Consider the following 24,154-nt stretch of genomic DNA (forward strand, 5'->3'; position numbering starts at 1 on the left):
TGTGTGTGTGTGTGTGTGTGTGTGTGTGTGCGCGCCTACTTATTGTACTTTTATAAACATTCTAAATATAAACAAACAAAATAAAGCTTTTAAAGGTAAACGGAAAAGTGAAGTTGTTCAGCTGTTTAGTGTCACTATGCAGATGTTACACTCAGTGTAGTTACCAAATTCTTTGATTTAGTTTTCATTCAGTGGCCACACATCACTTCCACATTTCCCTCGCTTTTATTACATGAGCATAAACAGTGAAACAATTTGCAGGTTTATAATACACCGCGGCCAAGTGAACCACGTTCCCGACGATTAGGCGCGTGGTCCGTTGCCTAGAAACACTGAACGAAACGAGGCATAATCGTGGTGTTTGCTTCGGTTATGACATAGCATAGTTTATTATCTGCTGTGGTAAATCTGATTTATTCAAATTTAATATTGTTTTAGCGATAATTTTACGGAAGCGAGTTCAGAACTAAATCGCTGCTTCTGCTCCATACGAGACGTTCAGAAGCTTCAAATAGATTGAACAAACTAATAAATTTTCTCCATACGATATAAAATTAAGTAGAGCTTTCCTTTTTGTTATAGTACGAAGCCCCTAGATGGACAAAAGAGGAGAAAAAACATAGAAAAAAGTCATGCCAAAAACATTGGGTTATAATGCAAAACATGACTTGTATTTTTTCTGCCGTTTTTTTTCCTTTTCCTTTGTCCCCTTAGAGACTCTGTAGTAGGTTTTCTCAGTTGAATATGAAAAAAAGATATCGCTGATTATCAACGCGGGAATGAATGGTGCATTGTCCAAGTGCAAGTTGATCTTGGAGCTAAACTATTTGCTTTGGGTGAAAGCGCCATCTAGCGATCATTGTGTGTCAGCAGCAGCTTCCCATTAAAAACAATAGGCGGTCAAATGACCGCTGAACCGCGTTATTAGTAGGTGACACTGGCGCGGCGCTTTTAGTGTTAAAGGAATAAAGAATCTGCTACTGACAACGTGATGCCAAATACCATAGCATACCTTCTGAGTTCTAGTGATGTCCAAACCATAACAGGCCAGAAAATATTTAAACTTTTTTAAAATTGTGGTATAGCATACTGTATATCGCAATAGTTTATAGATTCCTTTTTGCTTTACTGGGTTTTGTATTGATGTAGCAATTTATGCATTCAAAGCTCTACATAGTTGCTATGTATAAAAATCCTGCATGTTTTGATTTTTTATTTTATTTTTTTTTTCAGGGCCTGGAGAGAACCGCAAATAAAAACTTTGGTGGCGGGAACACAGCTTGGGAGGAGGAGAAGCTTGCAAAGTATGCTCGCAGGTGAGGGGGTGGAACGCACAACACACATCGTACATGGCTCTGTTATACAGTAAGTCATTGGATCTTAGCCAGTGTTTATTTCACTTGCTGAGGTTTTGGAAAAAATAAGAAATAAGTATCCTGCATAACCAACAGTCCTTAAAAAGTAAGATTATTAGAGTTACACAACATCACAGAATGTTCATGTGAAACACTGATCAGTAATGTGGCAGAAATGTATATAAACCACACACACACACACACACACACACACACACGCACACACAAACCCATGACAATCAGATAACAGACTTGGAATAATAGTTGCACTGCGTGTATGTGTGTGTATATTCATGTACTCTGCCTTCCTAGACATATTCCTATTGCACACTTTGTTACACAATTTACATGTGGTATACGGAAATTCAATCACATAGATAGATGAGGATCGAGAGTTAAATAAGGACCAGGTGAGCTCATGCTTTTTTGCATAACACGCATGTAAAGAGTGGTTATTTAAATTACCGCAGCTTTTCTGTCGGCTTGAACCAGTCTAGCCATCCTCTGATCTCTCTTATCAGAAGTTTTTCTTTTCCACTCTTCAAAATACTGGATGTTATTTGTTGTTTTTGTTGTTGTTTTTCACTCCATTGTCAGTAAACCAGCCTGTCGTGCATCAATCATCATACCATGTCAAAAGAAATGAGAGCACATTTTTCCCATTCTGCTGCCAGAATCACAGGTGTTGCTAATGAAGTAGTCAGTTTAGTTTAATGGGGACAGTTTATTGCAGTGAGGGAATTATTACAACACTGTTTTTCACTAAATGAGAGCAAACTGTTTTTACCTTTAAAAAAAACCAAAAAAAAAAACCTAAATGCACTATTAAAACAATTTGCTGACTGAAATGTTCTAAAAAAGAAAACATATTTCAATGATTTTTTATTTCAAACATTTTTTCATTGTGAAATGTAATGATTAAAAGTGACACGCATGTTGTTGCACGTACACTTCAAAACCTAAGAATGTAGGTACAGAAAAAACTCAATGCCAATAAAGAAGTTAGATATGTTTCACTGTAGCGCTAAACACGAATTCATGTGAAATGAACCATGTACCACCATTGTTTACCCGGTGTACTGTACTTTCGGAAAACTACCTCAGGTCCAGGAAAATTATGCACACTGTGTGTGACATTTAAGGCCATGCATGTCGCACCATACAACACTTCTCTGTCAGTTTCAGGAATGCCAGCCAATTTATTTTCATGTTAACGTTGGAGATGCACCGTTTGCAATCCCCCTCCCTCCCCAAAGTGTGATCTGTCAATTCAGACTTTTAGCCAATTTAAATTTTAAATTTTTTTTCCTAAGAACTATAATTGACCAGCGTACAAAAACATTTTTCATAGCTTAAATGGTAAATCAAATTATATATCCAGGTATACTGTGTGTGTATACACAACATGGACTATTAAACAAATTTTATATTTTCCGCAGCTTTTCTGTCGGCTTGAACCAGTCTAGCCATCCTCTGATCTCTCTTATCAGAAGTTTTTCTTTTCCACTCTTCAAAATACTGGATGTTATTTGTTGTTTTTGTTGTTGTTTTTCACTCCATTGTCAGTAAACCAGCCTGTCGTGCATCAATCATCATACCATGTCAAAAGAAATGAGAGCACATTTTTCCCATTCTGCTGCCAGAATCACAGGTGTTGCTAATGAAGTAGTCAGTTTAGTTTAATGGGGACAGTTTATTGCAGTGAGGGAATTATTACAACACTGTTTTTCACTAAATGAGAGCAAACTGTTTTTACCTTTAAAAAAAACCAAAAAAAAAAACCTAAATGCACTATTAAAACAATTTGCTGACTGAAATGTTCTAAAAAAGAAAACATATTTCAATGATTTTTTATTTCAAACATTTTTTCATTGTGAAATGTAATGATTAAAAGTGACACGCATGTTGTTGCACGTACACTTCAAAACCTAAGAATGTAGGTACAGAAAAAACTCAATGCCAATAAAGAAGTTAGATATGTTTCACTGTAGCGCTAAACACGAATTCATGTGAAATGAACCATGTACCACCATTGTTTACCCGGTGTACTGTACTTTCGGAAAACTACCTCAGGTCCAGGAAAATTATGCACACTGTGTGTGACATTTAAGGCCATGCATGTCGCACCATACAACACTTCTCTGTCAGTTTCAGGAATGCCAGCCAATTTATTTTCATGTTAACGTTGGAGATGCACCGTTTGCAATCCCCCTCCCTCCCCAAAGTGTGATCTGTCAATTCAGACTTTTAGCCAATTTAAATTTTAAATTTTTTTTCCTAAGAACTATAATTGACCAGCGTACAAAAACATTTTTCATAGCTTAAATGGTAAATCAAATTATATATCCAGGTATACTGTGTGTGTATACACAACATGGACTATTAAACAAATTTTATATTTTCTCCAAAAATGCACAAGATTACAGGACTACAGGAATACCATGCAGATGTTTGGCTAGTCCCGTTGTGTTTGATGTGAGGGGGTTTCAAATTAATGATCAGGACGAAGGCATTTGGCTGCCCATGTGTGATAAGTAGAGAATGGTTTATATCCGAGGCTGAGAGGGTACCGGTGTTATGCGCTAAAATGCCCCCTGCCATGGATTGCCCCCCTACGTAATCGCTATCAAATATTATATTAAATCATAAATTCATAGGTTTGTTATTATCAAATATGATATTACTATTATAATAAACCCTAAGCACGTGACAGCCGTCAAGACAAATTCTTATATAATGTTTATTTTGTGGCATATTTATTTTTCAGGCCTTTGTCATGAATATGCAAATAAATATTAATATATAATAAAATATATATAAATGGAAAAATTTGACTAAACTAATTTTATTATAAAATAAACAATATAAAAGTATACATGTTGTATATGAAAAAAAATTATATACAATATATTTATTTTCATATTGCTTATTTTATTTTATTTTATTGTAAACCATTAACCTATGAACTTATGTTCTAATACAATATTTGATAGTGATTATGTTGGTGGGGACAATCCATGGCAGGGGGGCATTTTACCGCATAACATTTTTGTCAGCGTCTTAAAAGAAAATGAAAATGACTACGCTAAAGATTACCATTTTGTAAGATGTTCTTGTACTTTTACTTGTTCTCACGTTCGCATGGGTCCACTGCTGGCTCTGACATTAAAGATGACAAAAAGAGCAATTAATACAAATAGGATTTGAGAAATAAAATGTTTGAAATTCTCCATAGGCCTCTGATAAAAGCTCTTGCTCCGCTTGAGAAAAAATTGAGCTTGCTCTTTTGCCATTTTGTCAACCAATCGAAGAGGTTGTAATCAGTGTTTCTACTGTCGATGCATATCGCCTTTTAAACCAACGCACGAACACGCAATAATCCTAAACATTTCAATCTAGCCATACTAATCATCAACAACAGGTGTGCTCGAAGAACCAAATTAGCCACATCGTAATTAGCACAATGATCTCATCTTAGGTGTGTCAATTCATCTCGAATGTGTCAAGCGATGTACGAAGAATGAACCCCTGTTTGAAAAATTTCAGGCTTGAATATGCAATTGGGATATAAAGGTTTAAAGTGCTATAGAAAAAGTTAAGAATTTCCATAAGTCTAATGAAACTTTGTCAGTTCTAAGGTTTTTACCTGAAGTTAAACCTGCATCATAAATTAAATCAAAAAGTTAAGTGATGTAGAAGTGTAGTTATAATCAGTTATGTGCCAGATTATGTCATAGCATCACGCAAAACTGGCTGGACAGAATTTAACAAAACTTTTGAAATACTTTTGCTGAAAGTAAAATCAAGATTTTGAGTGATGTTATGAACTGTATGTGCTTTATTCAATTATCTACTAAATAAGCTACTAATAAGCTACTTGTATAACGTCAAAAAAACACCTGCACCAATAGATTAATTAGAAAAAATAAACTGAATAATTTTACTGCTGAAATAACAGCGCTGAAGTGGTATAAGTGAATTTTAATGCGCTGGAGTTGTTTTAGGACAAAATGTACTGTAATCTTTATCTGATTTACTTTTTTGATTTCACATCTGTGATTACCGAACAGGGAGTGTATTTGGCTGATGACGAAAGAAGTACAACTTAAAGATACTCAACATTGACATTTTATTTCTTTGTATTAATAAGTTATACAGAAAAACAGACAGCATATTACATACATGTAATTATAATATCACTGATTACATTAAACCTGATCAGCTTATTTTTAGCTTTTAGCTTTTAACTGTCTATAATCTTTTTTCCCCATTAACGATGGGTAAATTAAATACAGTATGGATTTCTCAGTGTAAATTTACCTACTTAAAACTAACTGCTGGTGTTGTTGAAGCAGCTTAGAATCATTCTCCTGCCAGAAGGTCATACATAACAGTTTTGACTGTAGCACCAAAAGTGGTTGTGTACATTAGAGCCAGTAGTGTCGAAAGTATTCACATTCTTTACTTAAGTAGGACTATAGATACTAGGGTTTAAAAAGACTTATTTAGAAGTTGAAGTATCAACTTAAGCTTTTTACTCAAGTTAAAGTGTAAAAGTCCTGGTTTCAAAACTACTTAAAGTATAAAAGTAAAAGTAACGTAAGGGGTTGAAAAAACATTAAGGATAAAAGCTAAGGTTGTGCCACGGGCCTATATACTGCACTAACACCTCATTAAAAAAAAAAGAGAAATGTGTTGGTTTTTTGTTGTGTTTTTTAACGGCCATAGTGATTTGGGATACTGTATATGGCAGTTGAAAAATAATGCATTTTAGTACAATGCAAATACATTAAAGAACCATATATGTGTACTACTGAGCATTAACATGTTTTATGGAGAAGAAGATATAATAACTAGTGGCCTATCAGTATTTTAATGGTGCAAAAAGTCAAACTTCAGGGGCATGTCATCAGTAACCTTTATTGGAATGTAAATGTACATATACAAGCTTAGCTGCAGGAATCTGTGAAGGCAACATACAAGAAAATTAGTGTACCCAGGGCAGGCTTAGTAACAGTTACCCTTGTATGGTTGTCTACAATAAACATTAGTGCTGTCAGAATGAATGATTAATCCAAGTGATTAATCAAAAAAAAAAAAAAAAAATTATCTATATCCTATCTGATTAGAGCTAGGGTAAGTAGTCTGAATAATCGATATTATTGGTTTATAAAAATGAAACAGTTTTATATGCAGCAGCAAACCTATTTTCTGAATCAACGTTTTTGTAAGATTAAAAGAACACACAAACATAAATGAACAGAATTTATTTACAGTGTCCTTGCTTACATCTATATTTATGGCATTCGGCAGAAGTCCTCATCTGGAGCGACTAAAGGTATTTATATCTGAGCAGGTCTATGCTTGAGGGACCCCAGCAGTGCAGCTTGATGGTGCTGGGATCTGAACCTGAACTTTCCGACTAATAGACAGAAAGGAGCTGTTATGCAGAAAGAACATTGAATAATTATGGCAACAGGAGATGTCAAAAAAGCAATAGATGTTAGTAAACTAATAGTTTCACCGTAAAGTCATGGTGTAATCCTGCATACTAAAAGCAGACGTGCCTTTCATTATAGCACACTGATGCACATGGAAAAATAAAAGCACCTTAAAGCTTCTGCTTGTAAAATGAGATATAATTTACTGAGGTAGTTTAATTTGCGCTTGTTAAGATTAATGATGATAGATGATGGAGCGTGATGTAGAACAAATTTGATAAAAAGGTAGAAGGAAAGTATTTTTTTTTTTTTTTATTTGTAAAGTTTTTTGCATTTATTCAAAATCTGGTTAGTAAACAGATCTGGGGCACTTGTTTTCAATTCATTTAAAATACATTATGTAGCTATAGTTATTTACATCAAAACTCCAGTGATGTTGAAATTCAAGGAAAAGTCAACAAAAAAAGAGATTAACACTTAAAAAAAAAAACAATTCCTTTTTTAAGTGTCTGAATAAATGATTTTGGGATCAGACAATTGTGAGTCTCAGATGCTATCAAACTTGGAATGTTTCCAGCTGGCTTTGACATTGGCATTCACTGAGATATTAATCTGGCCCGGCAAGGTTTGACTAAACGGTAGCAAGTTATGTAATTTTTTAAGTTCATTGAAAGGTTGCCTTTGATTCTAGCATGCGCTTGATTGTAGTTTTTCCTGCTTACAAACCGAGACTTTTTTTAACTGCAGAATAAGAGGACATGGTTAGGAGGATAAAACTAGCTTTTCTCTATAAATTCCCCAGCTTCACTAATGCACTTATCCCATTGTATCACTAGTGCATGATCTGACTGCCTGATTTACATTTTCACTATTTCACCGTCTTCCCAGGAACTCCTTTAATAGTTCAAACATGTGGAAATGTGAGCTTGGAGTGAGGTCAGAACTGTACAGGGGATGTGGCAATATCACCCAGCACAGTTCCTGTGGTGTTAGTGAATGATTGTATGTATAGTTCCCGCACAGCGATGCGTCTCTTCTGAAAATTTAAGTTCTGAATCTGTTCATTTTCAAGGATCAAGCACTCTACTCACTGAGTGTTCACAGGAATGACTGCAGTGGGCTCTGAGCTAATTCACAGCCATACGGCCTTCTTATAACTTTGCACCATTTGGATATTTACAGTGGCTAGAAGTCTCATCAACATACCGTGCCTTCTGTAAATGTTATTCAGATTTACTGCTCTATTTGTGTGAAATCATAAATCTCAGTTAGATTTCAGCAATATAATATGTTTGGTAATTGAAAGATGCCAATAGGTTGCTTACAGTCCGCTTCTCCTTCCTGTGACGGGCCACCACAAATTAATCAGCATATGGGAAACACTGGATTGTGCCACTAGAATGGTTAAATGAAACTGAAAGGGGAAATATGTCTGGTGTGTCTGGTTTTCATAATGATCAATTGATTATTGATTGTTTACCTGTTACCAACTCTTGGTTAAAAAAAAAGTTTGGAACTTGCAAGTCTATGCTACAGTTAAGATTTACAGTACTGTTGAACTTGTGCAATACAGTTACAGCAGCAACCAGCCATTTTTTTAATTAATTTTTATTTATTGGACAAATGCAACTAAAGCATAAAATATTAACAGCAAAATGTGTAAAATCTTCTTAGTCTTGTTGTAAAAATTCTCTCATTTCTATACAGCTCTTTTTGAATTATGATAATGATAATATGATAATAAATTTATACATTTAAATATATATATATATATATATATATATATATATATATATATATATATATATATATATATATATATATTTTATTTTTTTATTATTATTTTTTTTTATTTATTTATATATTTTAATTATAGGCGGCAAAATTGGGCATTTTTATGGGCATTATAAAATCAATAATCATTTAGAAATATCAACTGCAGATTTCACCAAATATTAATGAAAAATAGACTTTCCTTTTGGCCAATTGCATATCAAATATAAACACCTTTTACCAATGGAAGTACAGCAAAAAATTTCCAAACAAAGAAGTAATGTTGTGTAGGTCCCTGTTGAAGTGGTTCACACCACTGGCGCGTATTTGTTTTAGTGCTTCGTTTACCTATGCTAAAAATAACAAACGTTATTTAACGTTATTTAACAAACGAGAATGGACACGTGCAAAAATGTGTGGAAATTATCATGATGAGTGTGTAAGTGTGTAACGGATCACTGCCTCGTTTGCAACAATTGGAGTGTGGTAGAATTTCTGTTAGAACATGACACTCATATATTACAGTTATTTTCATACTAGCTTTCAATGAAACCAAAGTATATTGTGTATTCATGCTCTCTAAAAGTGTGTTTGTTTGTGTGGGTTTGCAGTGAAACCCGTCTGCTGGAGATCGTGGAGACAGCATGCGAGAAAACCGACTTTGAATGTAACAAACTGTTAGAACAGATAGAGGACCAGGTTGAGACGTGGTGGTTTCACAGGTGAGCACAAATTTGCACAGAGGTCACACAGGTGTGTATATGATGGTGTGTATGGTCGGTTTGTAACATTTGCCCAGGGGTCAGTGAGTTTACATAAAGTTAAACACCTCTGCATGTACCCTGAGTGAATACAGTACATATCCTGTTTTAAACAGTCAGAGCTCAGCAGAGAATGTTGTTAATCCTTTTGAGAAACTGAGGTAATTACCATAGAGCGTGGTCATCACAATTTTCCTTTAACTTTACATTGAGACATATGGCTATTTCTGGCAGAATTAAAAGAGTTGAATGTATAGTAAATACAACTTAGACTTTTATGCACCTTAATTTTGAGATTTAAGACAGGCTTGAAAAAAAATCAGAAGTGTCCCTTTAAAACATGCATTATAAGCCAGGTGTAACCATGCCATACACCTTGCAGGAATAAGTTGTTAAGTGACAGCTGTGATCACGTTATCAATGATTTTAATGACTTTTATCATAACATTTCATGTACGAACAGCTGTAATTCAGTATAACACAATGACATGCCTTATTTCTAACAATTTAAAGGGTACTTATTATGCAATTTTCACTTTTTTTCACTTTCTTAGACAATCAAATGGGTCTCCAGTCAGTGGGAACACAAAAAAACATGGGGAAAAATACCCTGATGTTTGTCCGTTTACCATTATTTTATATTGGCCAGTGCAAAAAGTATATCAGATTTCCCCCTTATTGTGACCTCATATAACAAGAGACCATCCTCTGATTTAAAGGCTTAGCAGGTAGTATCGAATTGCTAACAGCTAACCTAGCCTTCTCCAGCTTTTAGTTGTGTTTTAAGTTTTAAATTAATAATCACTATATCAGTTCATAACAAGTTTTCATTTCTTAGACAACAGGAAGCACCTGACTTGTTCGAGTGGTTGTGTATCGAAGAGCTCAGAGTCTGCTGCCCAGCAGGTCGCTTTGGACCAGAATGTGCCGGTAAACACACACCATAGATAACAACACAGTCTTTACTTATATCACAGTATTTAAAGACACAACTCATTCCAGAATGATCAGACATTTACTACATTTACAGTTACTCAGACATTCAAGGACAAGTGTAGGATGCATTTAAAATTATTTGGGACTTAAATTATTTGTTTCTCCCAGGAAAGGCAAAGAAATAAATAATATGCACATTTTGTAAGTTTTATATTTTTGCAACATCATGTGCATATTCTGGTAGCAGTAAAATTGACACTTTTTTCAAAGTAATGACAACTTTGGTTCTACGTGACATATTAGAAAACTCAGTTGATACACAATGGCAGGATTTTTGTGGACGTAGTTTTTTTTTTATATATATATATATACGCTGTATATATATATTTTTAAACTCATTCACTTACCAATGCTGGTTGGATCCGTGGCGCTTGAATTAATTATTATTTTTATTATTTTAAAGATGAGCCCCTGCGAAATTGATTCAGTACACCGCCCACATGGTAGCAGAATAAACAGGTACAGGAGCGGTAGCGTGAGAGGGAACTGTCCGCTATAAGTTAATCAATTGAGGATGCCGTTGTTCTCAAATAAACCGTTGCGGTATTGCAATCAAGGATGCCGTTGTGAGCAAATCTACTTCACTGAAAATATTGGAATACTACGTATCTTACAGCAACCAATATCCACCTAAAAAAACAGGATTATATAAACGGAACAAGGAACACGGATCTCCTAGAGCGACATGCTTAAGAGAACACTTAACAGAATATAACTGACATTGGGTGGCTGTTTTTTGTAATTACACTGTCTCTGGGAATTTCCTTGTCAGTTGCCTGTTTTACCTATTTTCTACATGAGGGAACAAAACGACTGAGTAGATAACAGCAGTTTTGAAAATGTACTGTTTCCTGTTACAAATGTAAAAGCAATCACGAATATGGAAATACTCGAGGGATATGCGATGCAGGAAATGTACCTGGAGAGTTTTTTTTTCCCCCATAGAGTTCGACCCAGACTGAACCAGTTTGTTTCATCATTATCTACAAAAATAATCAGATACTAGATGTGACATAATAGACAGCATGTGATACGTTCAGAGCCAATTTTTATTTTTTTTAGCTGTCTATTTATTTACAGTAATGTCAATAGGTTCAAACTGTTTGTGCAATTTGTTTAGTCTGTTCACTATTATGAAAAGGAATAGAGTTTCATCAAATTATTAGTCAGTATTACATTACCTTCTTTAGTAATATAAGAAGAGGAATTCCTTCTTGTTTTGGATGATGTTTTGACACAGAGAGGACTATGCTGACTCAGTGTAATGGGAGACTAAACTAAAAGAAAGGCAAAAATGTGTTGTATTCAGTCACATTAATGAAAATGAAAGACATTAAATGGAAGTAAAAATGTGGTAGAAAACGTTCTACAAGGATAACCGCAGCTTTGAGAGGATTGTGAAATGAAGCCCATTAAAGAATTTGGGGGAGATGGACAAGGAGTGGACTGCAGCCGAAGTCAGTGCTCTAAAAGCCACCACGCACACATGTATCCAGGACACAGGCAACAACTGTTGTCCTCTCTATGTCAAGCCACTCTCGAACCAGAGACAATTCAAAGGAGTCTTACTTGGGCTAAGGACAAAAAGGACTGGACTGTTGTTCAGTGGGCCGAAGTCCTCTTTTCAGATCAAAGTAAATTTTGCATTTCATTTGGAAATCATGGTCCCAGAGTCTGGAGGAAGAGAGGAGAGGCACAGAATCCAAGTTGTTTAAGGTCCAGTGTAAAGTTTGCACAGTCACTAGTGGTTTGGGGATCCAGAACCATCTCCTGGTGTTGGTCCACTGTTTTATCAGGTTCGAGATCAGCGCAGCTGTCTAACAGCACTTCATGCTTTTCTGACCCGCTTTATGGAGATGATGATTTATTTTTCCAACAGGACTTGTCCCCCCACCTGACCACATGGCCTAAAGTATTAATACCTGTTTTAAGTACCATGGTATCCCTGTCCTTGATTGGCCAGGAAACTCACCCGACCTAAACCCCAAAGAAATTCTATGAGGTATTGTGAAGAGGTAGATGCGAGACACAAGACCCAACAGCGCAGAAGAGCTGAAGGCCGCCATTAGAGCAGCCTAGGTTTCCATAACACCGCAGCGGTACCACAGACTGATCGCCTCCATGCCACGCCATATTGCTGCAGTAATTCATACAAAGGGAGCACGAACAAGATACCGAGTGCTGAACATCCAACATTGCTGTGTTCAAAAATTTTTTTAAATTTTTTTTATTGGTCTTAAGTAATATTCAAATTTTCTGAGATTCTAACTTTTGGGTTTTCATCAGCTGTAGGCCATAATCATCAAAATAAAAAGAAATAAACGCCCCTGATTGGCTGTATAGCCGTCATCAATGTGGGAGCCCGAAGTACCTCCCACCCCTCCCTGTGAGAGAGCCCGGCCCTCTCTAGCTGTGAGAGGTAATAGCTGGCTGTGAGAGGTAACAGCATCACCCGGGGATCGAACTTGCGATCTCCGGATGATAGGGCGAGCACTTTACCACTGCGCCACTCGGAGGCCCTGAATTTCGGGGTTTTGATTGGAAAATTGACTGTCGCCGATGTTTTTTTGTTGCGTTGCATCAGTTTTGCGCTGGTTGTGTTGGTTACAACAGTAACCTACCTAGCTGCGACTTCAAGGAAAGTCCAATATAAGGTCCAAAATAAAACCAAACCCAGATAAATCCAGTATCCACACCACTATTTTTACTGTCGTACATGACTAAAATATAGAATACAACAGTTATTCCCTACAACAGAGGAAAACAGTTAAGAGTAGAGGTTAATTAATTAGAGCAGCGCCATAGGACTATTCTTTGTCTTTCTTATAGTTGTTCTTATAGTTTAACATAAAAAAAAGTCTGCCACCTTGTGGTCTTATTTGGCATTCCTGTACATCCACATTACTTAGCTTTTAATTGTTACAACATGCACCTGATAACGTATTCTTTATAAAATACACAAGTAACGCATATAAAAAAAACAAAAAAAAACATCTGTATCTGCCCTTGGTCTTCATCAAACTTGAAAACATTTTATACATCAGCCATTACGGAGGTGATTTAAAAAAAAACGTTTACCTAACATTTGTGGAAGGTTCATAGAGGCTTTGCGCAGTTTACCAGCACAGGGGAAAAAAAAGAGGAAAGGCAAGATATAGAAAGTTAGATTATGAGTGTTTACTGCAGCTATAGGCTACATGAAAGCAGAAACTAAGTTGTTTCTTAGATATTCCACAACATTTCACTTAACTGTAAACCATTTAAACATTGTACTCATTATCAAACAGCTACGTTCTAAGTGGAAAAAAGTGGAAAACACATAGCAGGGCGTGTTGATATTCAAAAATGATGCACTTTATAGGAGGGGTTTATAGGATGTGCTGCATCACACCGCACCCTTTGTTAATTCTTATCTTCTTTTTTTTTTCTCCCCCCACAGAATGCCCATCAGGTTCTGGCGGTGTGTGTGGAGGTCTTGGGCGCTGTGAGGGAGAAGGAACGCGTCTGGGAGATGGTGAGTGCGTGTGTGACCCTGGCTATTCGGGCCCTCTGTGTCAGGACTGTGCAGACGGATATTACAGAGAAAAGAGCTCCAATCACTCACAACCACCCTGCTCAGGTAACCCTTAACAAAATATTTTATTTTCTTTTGTTCAATGAAACTTTTAATAAAAATTGCATGTGTGTGCGCATATCCTTGCTTGTAGCCTGCTATCACTCCTGCAAAAAGTGTAGCGGTCCACAGGACTACAAGTGTCTAGACTGCAAGCCAGGCTGGATCCTTCATGACAACAAGTGTGTGGGTGAGTTTTGTTTTCACCTTCATGTTCTTAAGCACCACACACACACACACACACACACACACACACACCTGAACCAGTAGTGTTCACACTTTTATTGACATTAGTATTAAGGATGTTGCCAACGTATCTTTTGGGGGCTCTGGGAGTCGGAAGTCTTGGGTTCTTTGCCTGCTGGGCCCCATGTGCAGTGGGCTGTGGTGCACTGGGTGCTCTGTAGTGATGCGCGGGTCGGGTATTTTTCCAACCCGCGGGTCTCGCTTTTATGAAATTATTCAGCCAGCCCCGCACCACTGTATTTATTTTTAGAACCCGCCCCGCCCCGCACTAGCGACCATTAAATAGACATACTAGGCATTGTAATTCAAATAAAAACAGCCTTTATTTTAGCCTGAAATATCGCCCTGTAAACTGGCAACAACATATTATTTATAAATATGAACGATAAATTGGGTCATATTAATAACAAGATAATGATACATATTTTAAACATTTACAAAGCAGCGTTTGTAATCTAGGCTAAACAGTTTTTTATTTTAGATTTGTATAGAGCAGGCCTACAGTTTACAGCCTACGCTAGCAAAACAACTACACATTTTTTTTTCATTAATCACCCGGAAATGTTAATTTAGCGTTTTTACGTTGGCTGTGCAAAAAAAGAATGCTAAAACATTAGATTTAGCAGCCTGACCTTTTTTTCTTTTAATGATGTAAATTCCAAACCTCAATTTCTCCCGCACCTCGTTTTCCATCCTTACTTTTATTTCTTTTTTTTTTGTTTTGAATGGCAGCGGTAGCTGCTTGGCGCTTTCGTGACTTGTCACGTGACGTAACCTTATCAAAGAACTCATAATAAAATATGAAAATAGATATTCCCAAATATTTAATATAGGCTATAGGGATTTGCTCGCAACATACATGGATTTTTTTATTAAATTTTGTTTTTAATGACCCGCCCCGCAAATAAAATGACCATTTCTTTACCCGACCCGACCCACGGGTTACCAGACGACCCACGCATCACTAGTGCTCTGGTACCTTTCTATCATGGGCAACATCGAGCATCTTTTTCAGTGATTTGTGCCATGTTGACTTTTTAGTGGGATTGGACCAGACGTGGGAATGGGTGAGCCCTAGGTGCTTATGATCCTGTCATCAGTTCGCTGGCCTGTAGTTGATCAATGTTATTCACGTCACCTGTCAGTGATAATGTTATGGTTGATGAACGTTTATTTTCACCAGTTCAGCAAGTGTCAAGGGTGCATTTAAAAAAAAGAGTCTTTAAAGGATGAAAGGTGCATTCAGTTATACATATGTGTATACATTTAGTCTCATAATGGCATAATGTTTTTAGAATATTTATGGTAGTTCAGTTATTTTAAGATGGCGGCACAGTGGTGTAGTGGTTAGCACTGTCACCTTGCACCTCCAGGGTCTGGGTTTGATTTCCGTGCTTGGTGGGTTTCCTCTGGGTACTCCGGTTTCCTTCAACAGTCCAAAGTGTGTGTGCCCTGCAATGTGCCCTAAGTCTCCTGGGATTGGCTCCAGGTCTCCGCGACCCTGAATATAGGATAAAGCGGTATAGAAGATGAGTGAGTGAGTTATTTTAACTTGTTTAATAAGTGAAAATAAAGGAAACCGATGAAATTCTGTTCAACGAAAGATGGACTTTCTAACAAACTGAAGCTCATAGATAAAATATTAATAATAATAAACAAAAAATTAGGTGTGGGTAATCGTCACACTATGGTATGTGTCTCCAGGCTAACTGTAGCCTCGAGGACAGTTAAGTAATAGCGGAATGAGATAAATATTTATTTTGGCAGTAGAATTGTTTTCTGAAGCAACCGTCTCAGATTATAGAATTCCCGTAACCTTATACAGAGGAAACTTAAATTGCGACTAACACGGTTTGCGAGTGATCAGCGTGTAAAGCCTCATTAAAGAGGTTAAATAAATAAGAGAGGAAAAAGGTTTACTGTGTAAGATGAGAAGGGGGAGACGGGAGGGGCTGATTCTTTCTCTCCTCTTACTTTAGAATCACACACATACACAAACACACACACACACGCATAAACGAAACACTTATCTGTCTGGATTTATTTTTACTTTTTTTAAAGGTAAAGTGCAGGTTATTTTGTTTTATTTTTACTTTATATTTTGTTTAAATTATTTTATGCATTTATTTTTATGGGCTGTGGAACGAATAATTTGAGTTTCCATTATTTCTTATGGGAAAATTTACGAGTGTTTTGGGTTACTAGCCCACTTCTGGAACAAATTATGCTTGTAATCCAAGGTTCCACTGTAGCTCAGTAGCTGTAAAGTGCAAGAAAAAATAAAATGAAAAGCTGCAAAATTTAATGACGTTTTCTAACATACAGAATCTGTTAAAATGCTCCAGGATCATTGATGTAAACTGTAAACGGCTCAGTGATCTAAACATTGTAATAAATAAATAAATTAATAATCAAATGTATTATAAAATAAAGCTTTACAATGGAATTAATATCAATGGAACTTAATAAGAGTAAATTGAAATGGTACTTTATTATTTTAAATTAACATAATTTTTACAATAAATATTATGCCTACTCCTTGAGCAAATGTTTGTACTTAGCTTTCATTTCAATTCAAAAATTGAATGCTGTCTGATTTTTTTTTTTACCTAGTAGTTTTTGCTTCTTCTTTTTTTAATGAAATAGAATTAATTATTCCTCTAAACAATTTCACAAGACCACCATTGGAGACTGTCTCTATCTGACCTAAACCAAAACACATCCTTTTACAGGGTTCATGATATCGGCATGTGTTGTAAAAGAATAATGAAAATGTATAATGTTATGGAATATTTGGAATTTCTATGAGACAAGTACTGTATATTTGTATAAACTAAATATAATGTTCACTTGCTTTCTAATACAGTATATCCCTCCCACTTCCAGGTACAATTGTAATATAACCATTAATGTTATTCACTTTACCTGCCAGTGCTCAAAATGTTATGGCTGATCTGTGTATAGACAATGTAGATGGGAGAAAATGTCATGACCTCATGAGGACATTTGTGTTTCAAGACATTAAAGGTCCCATATTTTACTATTTCCTTAACAGTTTACCACAGGTTGTAGAGCTCTCCAAAGTCTATGATAAATCATATAATTAATTTCTTCATACCTCAATCTCCCTTCATTTTCCTCTTTCCAATGTGCAGTTTTGGTGTCTGTATAAACGTGCTACTACTGAGCCATGCAAAACTAACCTACCTTGTCATTTATACTGGAAAGAAACTGGAAAGAAGACTTTCGTACACTAAAAAAAAAACCCTACTAATTTTTGCGTTTACCTTCGCCCATAGATGTTACAATTAAAATTTTAACACATCACTGAATATACCAGGAATGTTTAAGTCAAACCTGAACTTTTGATTGTGAACAATAACAGAACACAGTTATGAGAGTAAAACCTCACTTTTTTTTCCTCAATATAATCCCCTGCTACACCAATGCACTTATCCCAGCGTTTCACTAGTGCTTTGTAAAACATATAGAAAGCTACCATCAAGTAGAAATATAATCAAGCTATAATCAAGGTGAATATATAATCAAAGTTTTCTTAGTAAGCTAGAGCCATGATAGGACTGCCTGCTTCACGTCTGAACCACTGTTAATCTTCAAGGTTCAATGTTCAGGGAACTGGCCTTCTAAAACGTTTGCATCATGCATGACTACGAATCTTATCACTGTACTATGCTTAAAGTCTCCTGTAAATGTCGGTTTTACACCGTCATACATGAGAAAGTTCATCACAAGTCCCGGTTTGACTTGAATGCCCATCATACAACACATGGTTTTTAATGGTTGAACACTTACATGAGTTTCTCTTAATAAGCTATTACTGTGGAAATGATAAAATATTAAAACAAATGAATTTGTATTACAGCTGTTAGAAGTGCAGTTAAAAACGAATCCAAACCACCTTATTCAAGAATTTAGTGTCTCAGTGAGGGATAATGATTCTGAGCCACATGCGTAAAAAGCATGATATCTGTCCGTGTATCTAATGCTCAGTTTTGTTTTGCAGATATAGACGAATGCGGCACTGAGTTGGCCCGCTGCTCGTCTAACACTTATTGTTTCAACACTGATGGCTCATACGAATGCAGAGGTATAAATCCACACATCACACAGGCTGAGATGCCGAGTTTTGTATACTGAGTGTAGGCCTGCTGTGTATTAATCATCATTTGAAGAAAATTGTATTTCAGAAATATCAGGCTGTCATTTGTGTCACAGTTTCTGAGGAAACCCTTGGCTGCTTCTGCAGCACATACAGACAGTACATTTATCATTCTCATCACTGTGTGTAGGTTGTGATCAGGCATGTGTAGGCTGCATGGGCAGTGGTCCCGCTCGCTGTAAAAAATGCTCTCGAGGGTACAGACTGACCGGAGCCAAGTGTCTCGGTAAGTCTCTTAGTTCTGCTGTTATAATTAATATGATCTTTTTAACACTATTACACCCGAGTCTAAATATTGCAAATATCATTATCAGTTCTTTATTAAATGTATTTAAGGTCAAACTGTATTTTCAGAAGCTTTAGTGATCAGAGATGTCTCATGAGACTGCATGTCTTTTTTTTTTTTTTTTTTTTTCTATTTTAGATGTGGATGAGTGTAAGGAGAAAGCAATAGCATGTCCAGGACTGAATGAAGCTTGTATAAATGAAGAGGGTTCGTTCCGCTGTGAGTGCGCACAGGGCTTCATACGCAGAGAAAGCATCTGCGTGGAGAACCTGCCACCTTGTGAGTGTACAAATGAGTTTCCAGTAGGTTTGGGAATCAACATCTCAATTTAAGGAATATCCTAATTCTGTATTACTTTTTTCAGATTTTGTTACAATGTTAAACAAACTTGGCAAAAAAAATTACTTCCATCACATACATGTGATACATGAATAATCACCCAAGTGAATCATGATATGTTAATAAATCTAGTTTTACCCCCATCTAAACTTTGCAGCTCCTTAGATAATAAAGGGGTCTTTATTTTAAACATAACTTTTTAGAGTCTTTATGCTCAACAGTTCTATCTTGGTCTCATCAGACCATAACACACTGTTGTATGTCAGATATTTTTGCATATTTGTCACACTTGAATAATTGAGATCATCCACCACATTATATATTACACAAATAAATACAAAGTTTTTAAATTTCATTCAGTAAGGGGAAAAAAAGGTCTGTTCAAATGTTCCTGGCCCTATATAGGGAAAAAAAACTGTCAATAAGTCTTTTACGTAACTGTGGAGGAATTTTGGCCCACTCTTCTTTGCAGAATTGTTTTAATTCAGCCACTTTGGAGGGTTTTTAAGCATGAACGGCCTGTTTAAAGTTTTGCCACGGCATCTCAATCAGATTTAAGTCCGGATTTGACCATGCAACTTACAAAACACACTTTTCTTTTTCGAGCCATTCAGAACAGACTCAATAAATGAAATCATCATTTAAAACTTGCATTTTGTACTTACTTAGGTTACTTTATGAAATATTAAAATTAGTTTGATTATCTAAATCATTTAAATGTGACAACAAAAAAAACAGGAAGGGCGCGAATCTTGATTTTGAAGTGTTTTTTTTTTTTTACCTGCAGTTTTATCATGGGTGTGTAGATTTTTTTATGATGACAATCTCAATTCACTGACCTTCTGTAGATTTAAACTATACCGAGTGGTTTTCTAACACTGACATTACAGCTTTTCACGTCTCTCTGCAGCTGATCCAGATAAAGGCTTATTTGACGACATGACGGATGACGAGGTGCTCGTCCTTCAGCAGATGTTTTTTGGCGTGGTGATCTGCGCATTAGCCACACTAGCAGCTAAAGGAGATATGGTCTTCACAGCCATCTTTATCGGCGGCGTGGCTGCCATGGCTGGCTACTGGCTCTCGGAGAAAGGCGACCGCATGCTGGACGGTATTCTCAAAGGGCGTTAATCAATCAGATTCTCAGGAAACTAGAAAGCGAAGACAGATCGACGAACGGTACACAAGCCTATCAGGCGACCTTAACTTGAAAAAGCGGGAGAGGCTGGGAGGACGAACAGTGACGAGACAGGGGAGAGGAGAGGGTGGTGTTATAGCAACGTTGCTGCGTCAAGGGCTGGGAATTTAACGTTTAGACTATGCTACGGTTTGTACTACGCGCTTTTATACGCACAGTACAATTTCTCTGCTGCTCTGCTGTAAGAGACTTTACATGGAGTTTTTAACTCCACTTGATCCAGATTAAGATTTTTGAAAAGGACTGCACTGAAGCTTGGCACGTGATAGAATATATTTACTGTATGTGTGTCTGAGAGGAAAGGACAGCCGTATAATGTAAAGCCGTTTTAATTTTAGCCCTATATGACTTTAGGCAGCCTGCTACTTTGACACTTTATATTTGCTCTATTTAGATTGTGGATGGAATGATATGTACATATTAAACAGACTCATTTTAAGCTGTGATTAATCAGAATGGACTAAAATCTGGGGAATTTTTGTTGAAATCTTTCAATTTGTAATTGGCATGGCTAAAAACAAAACTAACAAGGGTGAGCCAAAAATTATCCGCACTCTGCTTATATAAACCATCGTCTAATCTGCAAACAAAATTTGGACCAATACTCTAAGGAAGGTAAAAGTTTTTTTAAAAGCATAATTACTGGTGACGAGACACGGATTCACTACAAGCCTGAGAGTAAACGGCAGAGTATGGAATGGAAATTCCTCAATTGTTGAGCAAGTAAAAAAAAAAAATCAACTAGAAAATTGAGGCTGACACAGTTTTCTGATTGATACAGTTTTCTGGGGTTCTCAAGGAATCAGGAAACAATATTAGGAAAAAGGTTCAAGAGTGTGTTGTAATCTTGCATGACAATGCATGCGTGCGCACTTCTCCCCATTCTGTCCACACTCTGCTTTGACCATTACATAGTTATAGCCTTATGAGGATGAAGAGTCACTTTTGATGAAGAAGATTTGTGGCTCGTAGCCCAGGCAAAAACATTTTTTTAATGAGGGAATATGAAGAACTATTGACGGATGGACAAATTGAAAAGCAAGGTGATTATGTATGTCCATGTATCTTTCTTTTCTAAAAGTAAATTTTAACAAATTCTACAGCCACAGTGCGGATAATTTTTGACTCACCCTTGTTTGTATGTGTATAAATCAATTATTGTAGTTTTGTTCAAATTCTTGTAGAATTATCAATTATATCATCCCACCTCTAATTTAGACAAAGCAAAAAAAAAAAAAAAAAATAGGGGCAGAAATGTTCTTGTGAGAAAGGGTGTATGTATAAATTTTATTTATTATTATATTTTTTTTAAGTCCATTCTACACACATTTTATAAAATGCATGAACACTTGAACTAGGAAAGATGTTTATACCGTGTGCTCTAAAATGTCCTTATCTTATAATCTAATATTTGTTTTATTATTTTAGGGTTTTTTTTTGTTTAATTTATTGAGTAGCAAGAGTAAGGATTATAAATGTTATTTATTTATTTATTACAGTTCCCTATAGGTGTCATTTTTTTCTGATATTATTGTGTATGCCTACAAAAGATTATTAGATTGTCTTTATGTGCGATATACCTTTTAATTAAATTGTATTTTATAATTTCAGGAGCTTTTGAATTCAAAATCCAACGAGCTTCGATTAAATATTAGACCTACACAGAAATTGGCAAAGGAACAAGAATAACACTTCACTGTTGTTCATTCCTGCTTTAAAATATTATAGCTGGTATAATTCAGCTGAAGTCCATGGCTGAGAGCGATCTCGTGTCTCACAGTGCATTAACTCACGGTGAACTCTAAATTGTATTAGTATCAATCAGTAGTTTGGTATTTGTGCTATACAATTTTGTGGACTTTAGATATTTACTGTGATGTACACTGAAATATAGCTGCTATAATATCTTAAATAAACAGATGAAGTTTATTGCACAGATCAGCAAAAATGAATAAGGTTGTTTTAAATATTCAGTTTACCTGCCTTGCTTTTAGTAAGGTTGCACCTACATATATTAAAGCTACTGTAATGTAACTGAAAAATAAGAATGACATGTACATGAAATTAACATTTCAGCTGGATAATGCGTTTTCCCTTTTTCTGGGAACCTTTAGGATCTGATCATTAGTATGACACTGATTAACCATAATATTAAAACCAATAATAGGTGATCCTATCAAGGGGTGACATACATTGGGCAACATGTACTGTAAACAGTCAGTTTGTGAAGTTAATATGTTAAAAGCAGGAGAACAGGGCAAGTGGATGAGCAATTTTGACAAAGGCTAAATTATGCTGGCTAGATTACTGAGGTAGTGCAACTCAAATACACCATTGTGGGGTCTCGTGGTGTGTTCCTGGTATACGCTGGTTAGTACAGTACAAACCAAAAGTGGTCCAGTGTAGGACAACTGGTGATACGGTCATGGCATGCCCGCTGTAGCACAAATTGCTGAAAAAGTTACTGCCGGCTATGATATAAGATGTTAGAACACAGTGCAACACAACTTCCTATGTATGGAGCTGTGTAGCAACAGACCAGTCAGAGCATTCATGCTGACCCCTGTACACTGCTGAAAGCACCTACAATGAGCATCATAAATCGGTCATGGAGCAATAGAAGAAGGTGGCCTGGTCTGATGAATCACATTTTCTTTTACATGATGTGCATCGCATATCTAGGGATAAAATAAAAGCAGGATGCACTATGGGAAGGAGGCAAGCTGGTTAAGGCAGGGTGATGCTCTGGTGGGAAACCTTGAGTCCTGCTCTTCATATGGATGCTTCCTTGCATATGCATCCATATATACTTGGTTTAGTAATGTTTTGAGGAGGAGTTGGAGGTGTTGACTTGGCCTCTAAATTGCTCAGATCGTAATAAAACTGAGCATCTGCTGAACGAACCAGTCTGATCCATTGAGGCTCCACCTCACAAGTTACAGGATTTAAAGGATCTGCTTGTTGCCTTTGTCTTGATGTTAAACACCAGAGACCACAAGAATTTCATGCCTTGAAAATCCCGAGCTGTTTTGGTGGCACAACATGGTCCAAAGCAATATTACATATTAATATTATGGCTGATCAGTGTATGATGCCTGCTTTTTTATTATTATTATTATTATTATTATTATTATTTAACCCAAGTTAAAATAACCTGTCTTAAATTGAAAATGCTTATCTAACTACAAACCTAGCTCCATAGTCTACCTCCATGTTTCAGATTTTAGGCATTTTTTTCTGTAATACCAGAATCATACATTTTTAAGACTTGATTTATTCTATGCCAAAAAATGTTAATCATTCCATTAAAGCCATTTTAAGTCATTCACAGTCTCCTTACTTTTCTGCTCAAAGATCTGAATGTCTTGGTTGACTGGTAGAATGTATGTACAGTATGCTAGAACAAATTTACAACCACATAAAAAAAACAACCTCTGGACACTTTATTCTATACTTTTATTACTTTATTTTTTAAAGTACATTGTATAACAAGCTGACCATAACTGATTAAGCCTACACATACATACATACATACATACATACATACATACATACATACACACACCAAAAATGTATACACACTTCAACATGAAATGTATATGCCTCTCTTCTGATGGTCACATGATGGCATCAAAGATGGTGCGACTATTGACATCATTAAAGAAAACATGTGGCGCTTTGCTGCCATAATTTAATTTGAGTTTTTAAAAAGGGCCTAAATAACTATAAAATTGTGTATACGTTTTTTTGGGCCCCTCTTTAGCCACGCGTGATATATACAACTTAAAAACCTTCAATATATGTACACATATCAAGAATACTGTAGACCTATCACTTTTTCCTAAGAGGCCTGTATTAAACCATTTAACTTTGTGTTTGTCAGACCAGTGAGGTCAGGTTGAGTACGGCTAAACATAGTCTCAAGAATTCCATTATTGTTCTAAAGAATTAGGAATGGTGAAAAAT

At 36.0% G+C, this 24,154-nt stretch overlaps 1 protein-coding gene across 1 annotated transcript in view; it reads left to right on the forward strand.

Annotated features, from left to right (window-relative positions):
- LOC128530836 (protein disulfide isomerase Creld1) overlaps window positions 1-23,512 on the forward strand; it is a 29,513-nt gene extending 6,001 nt beyond the window's left edge. Inside the window, exons 3-11 of the mRNA XM_053504981.1 lie at window positions 1,234-1,316; window positions 9,181-9,291; window positions 10,169-10,260; window positions 13,766-13,945; window positions 14,034-14,129; window positions 18,210-18,293; window positions 18,496-18,591; window positions 18,790-18,930; window positions 19,901-23,512. Coding sequence (XP_053360956.1) covers window positions 1,234-1,316; window positions 9,181-9,291; window positions 10,169-10,260; window positions 13,766-13,945; window positions 14,034-14,129; window positions 18,210-18,293; window positions 18,496-18,591; window positions 18,790-18,930; window positions 19,901-20,121 — 1,104 coding nt within the window. The 3' untranslated portion in view covers window positions 20,122-23,512. The remainder of the gene's footprint in view (window positions 1-1,233; window positions 1,317-9,180; window positions 9,292-10,168; window positions 10,261-13,765; window positions 13,946-14,033; window positions 14,130-18,209; window positions 18,294-18,495; window positions 18,592-18,789; window positions 18,931-19,900) is intronic.
- The last annotated feature ends 642 nt before the right edge of the window (window positions 23,513-24,154 follow it).

The sequence above is a fragment of the Clarias gariepinus genome, chromosome 9, assembly GCF_024256425.1.
Source record: "Clarias gariepinus isolate MV-2021 ecotype Netherlands chromosome 9, CGAR_prim_01v2, whole genome shotgun sequence".
NCBI lineage: Eukaryota > Metazoa > Chordata > Actinopteri > Siluriformes > Clariidae > Clarias > Clarias gariepinus.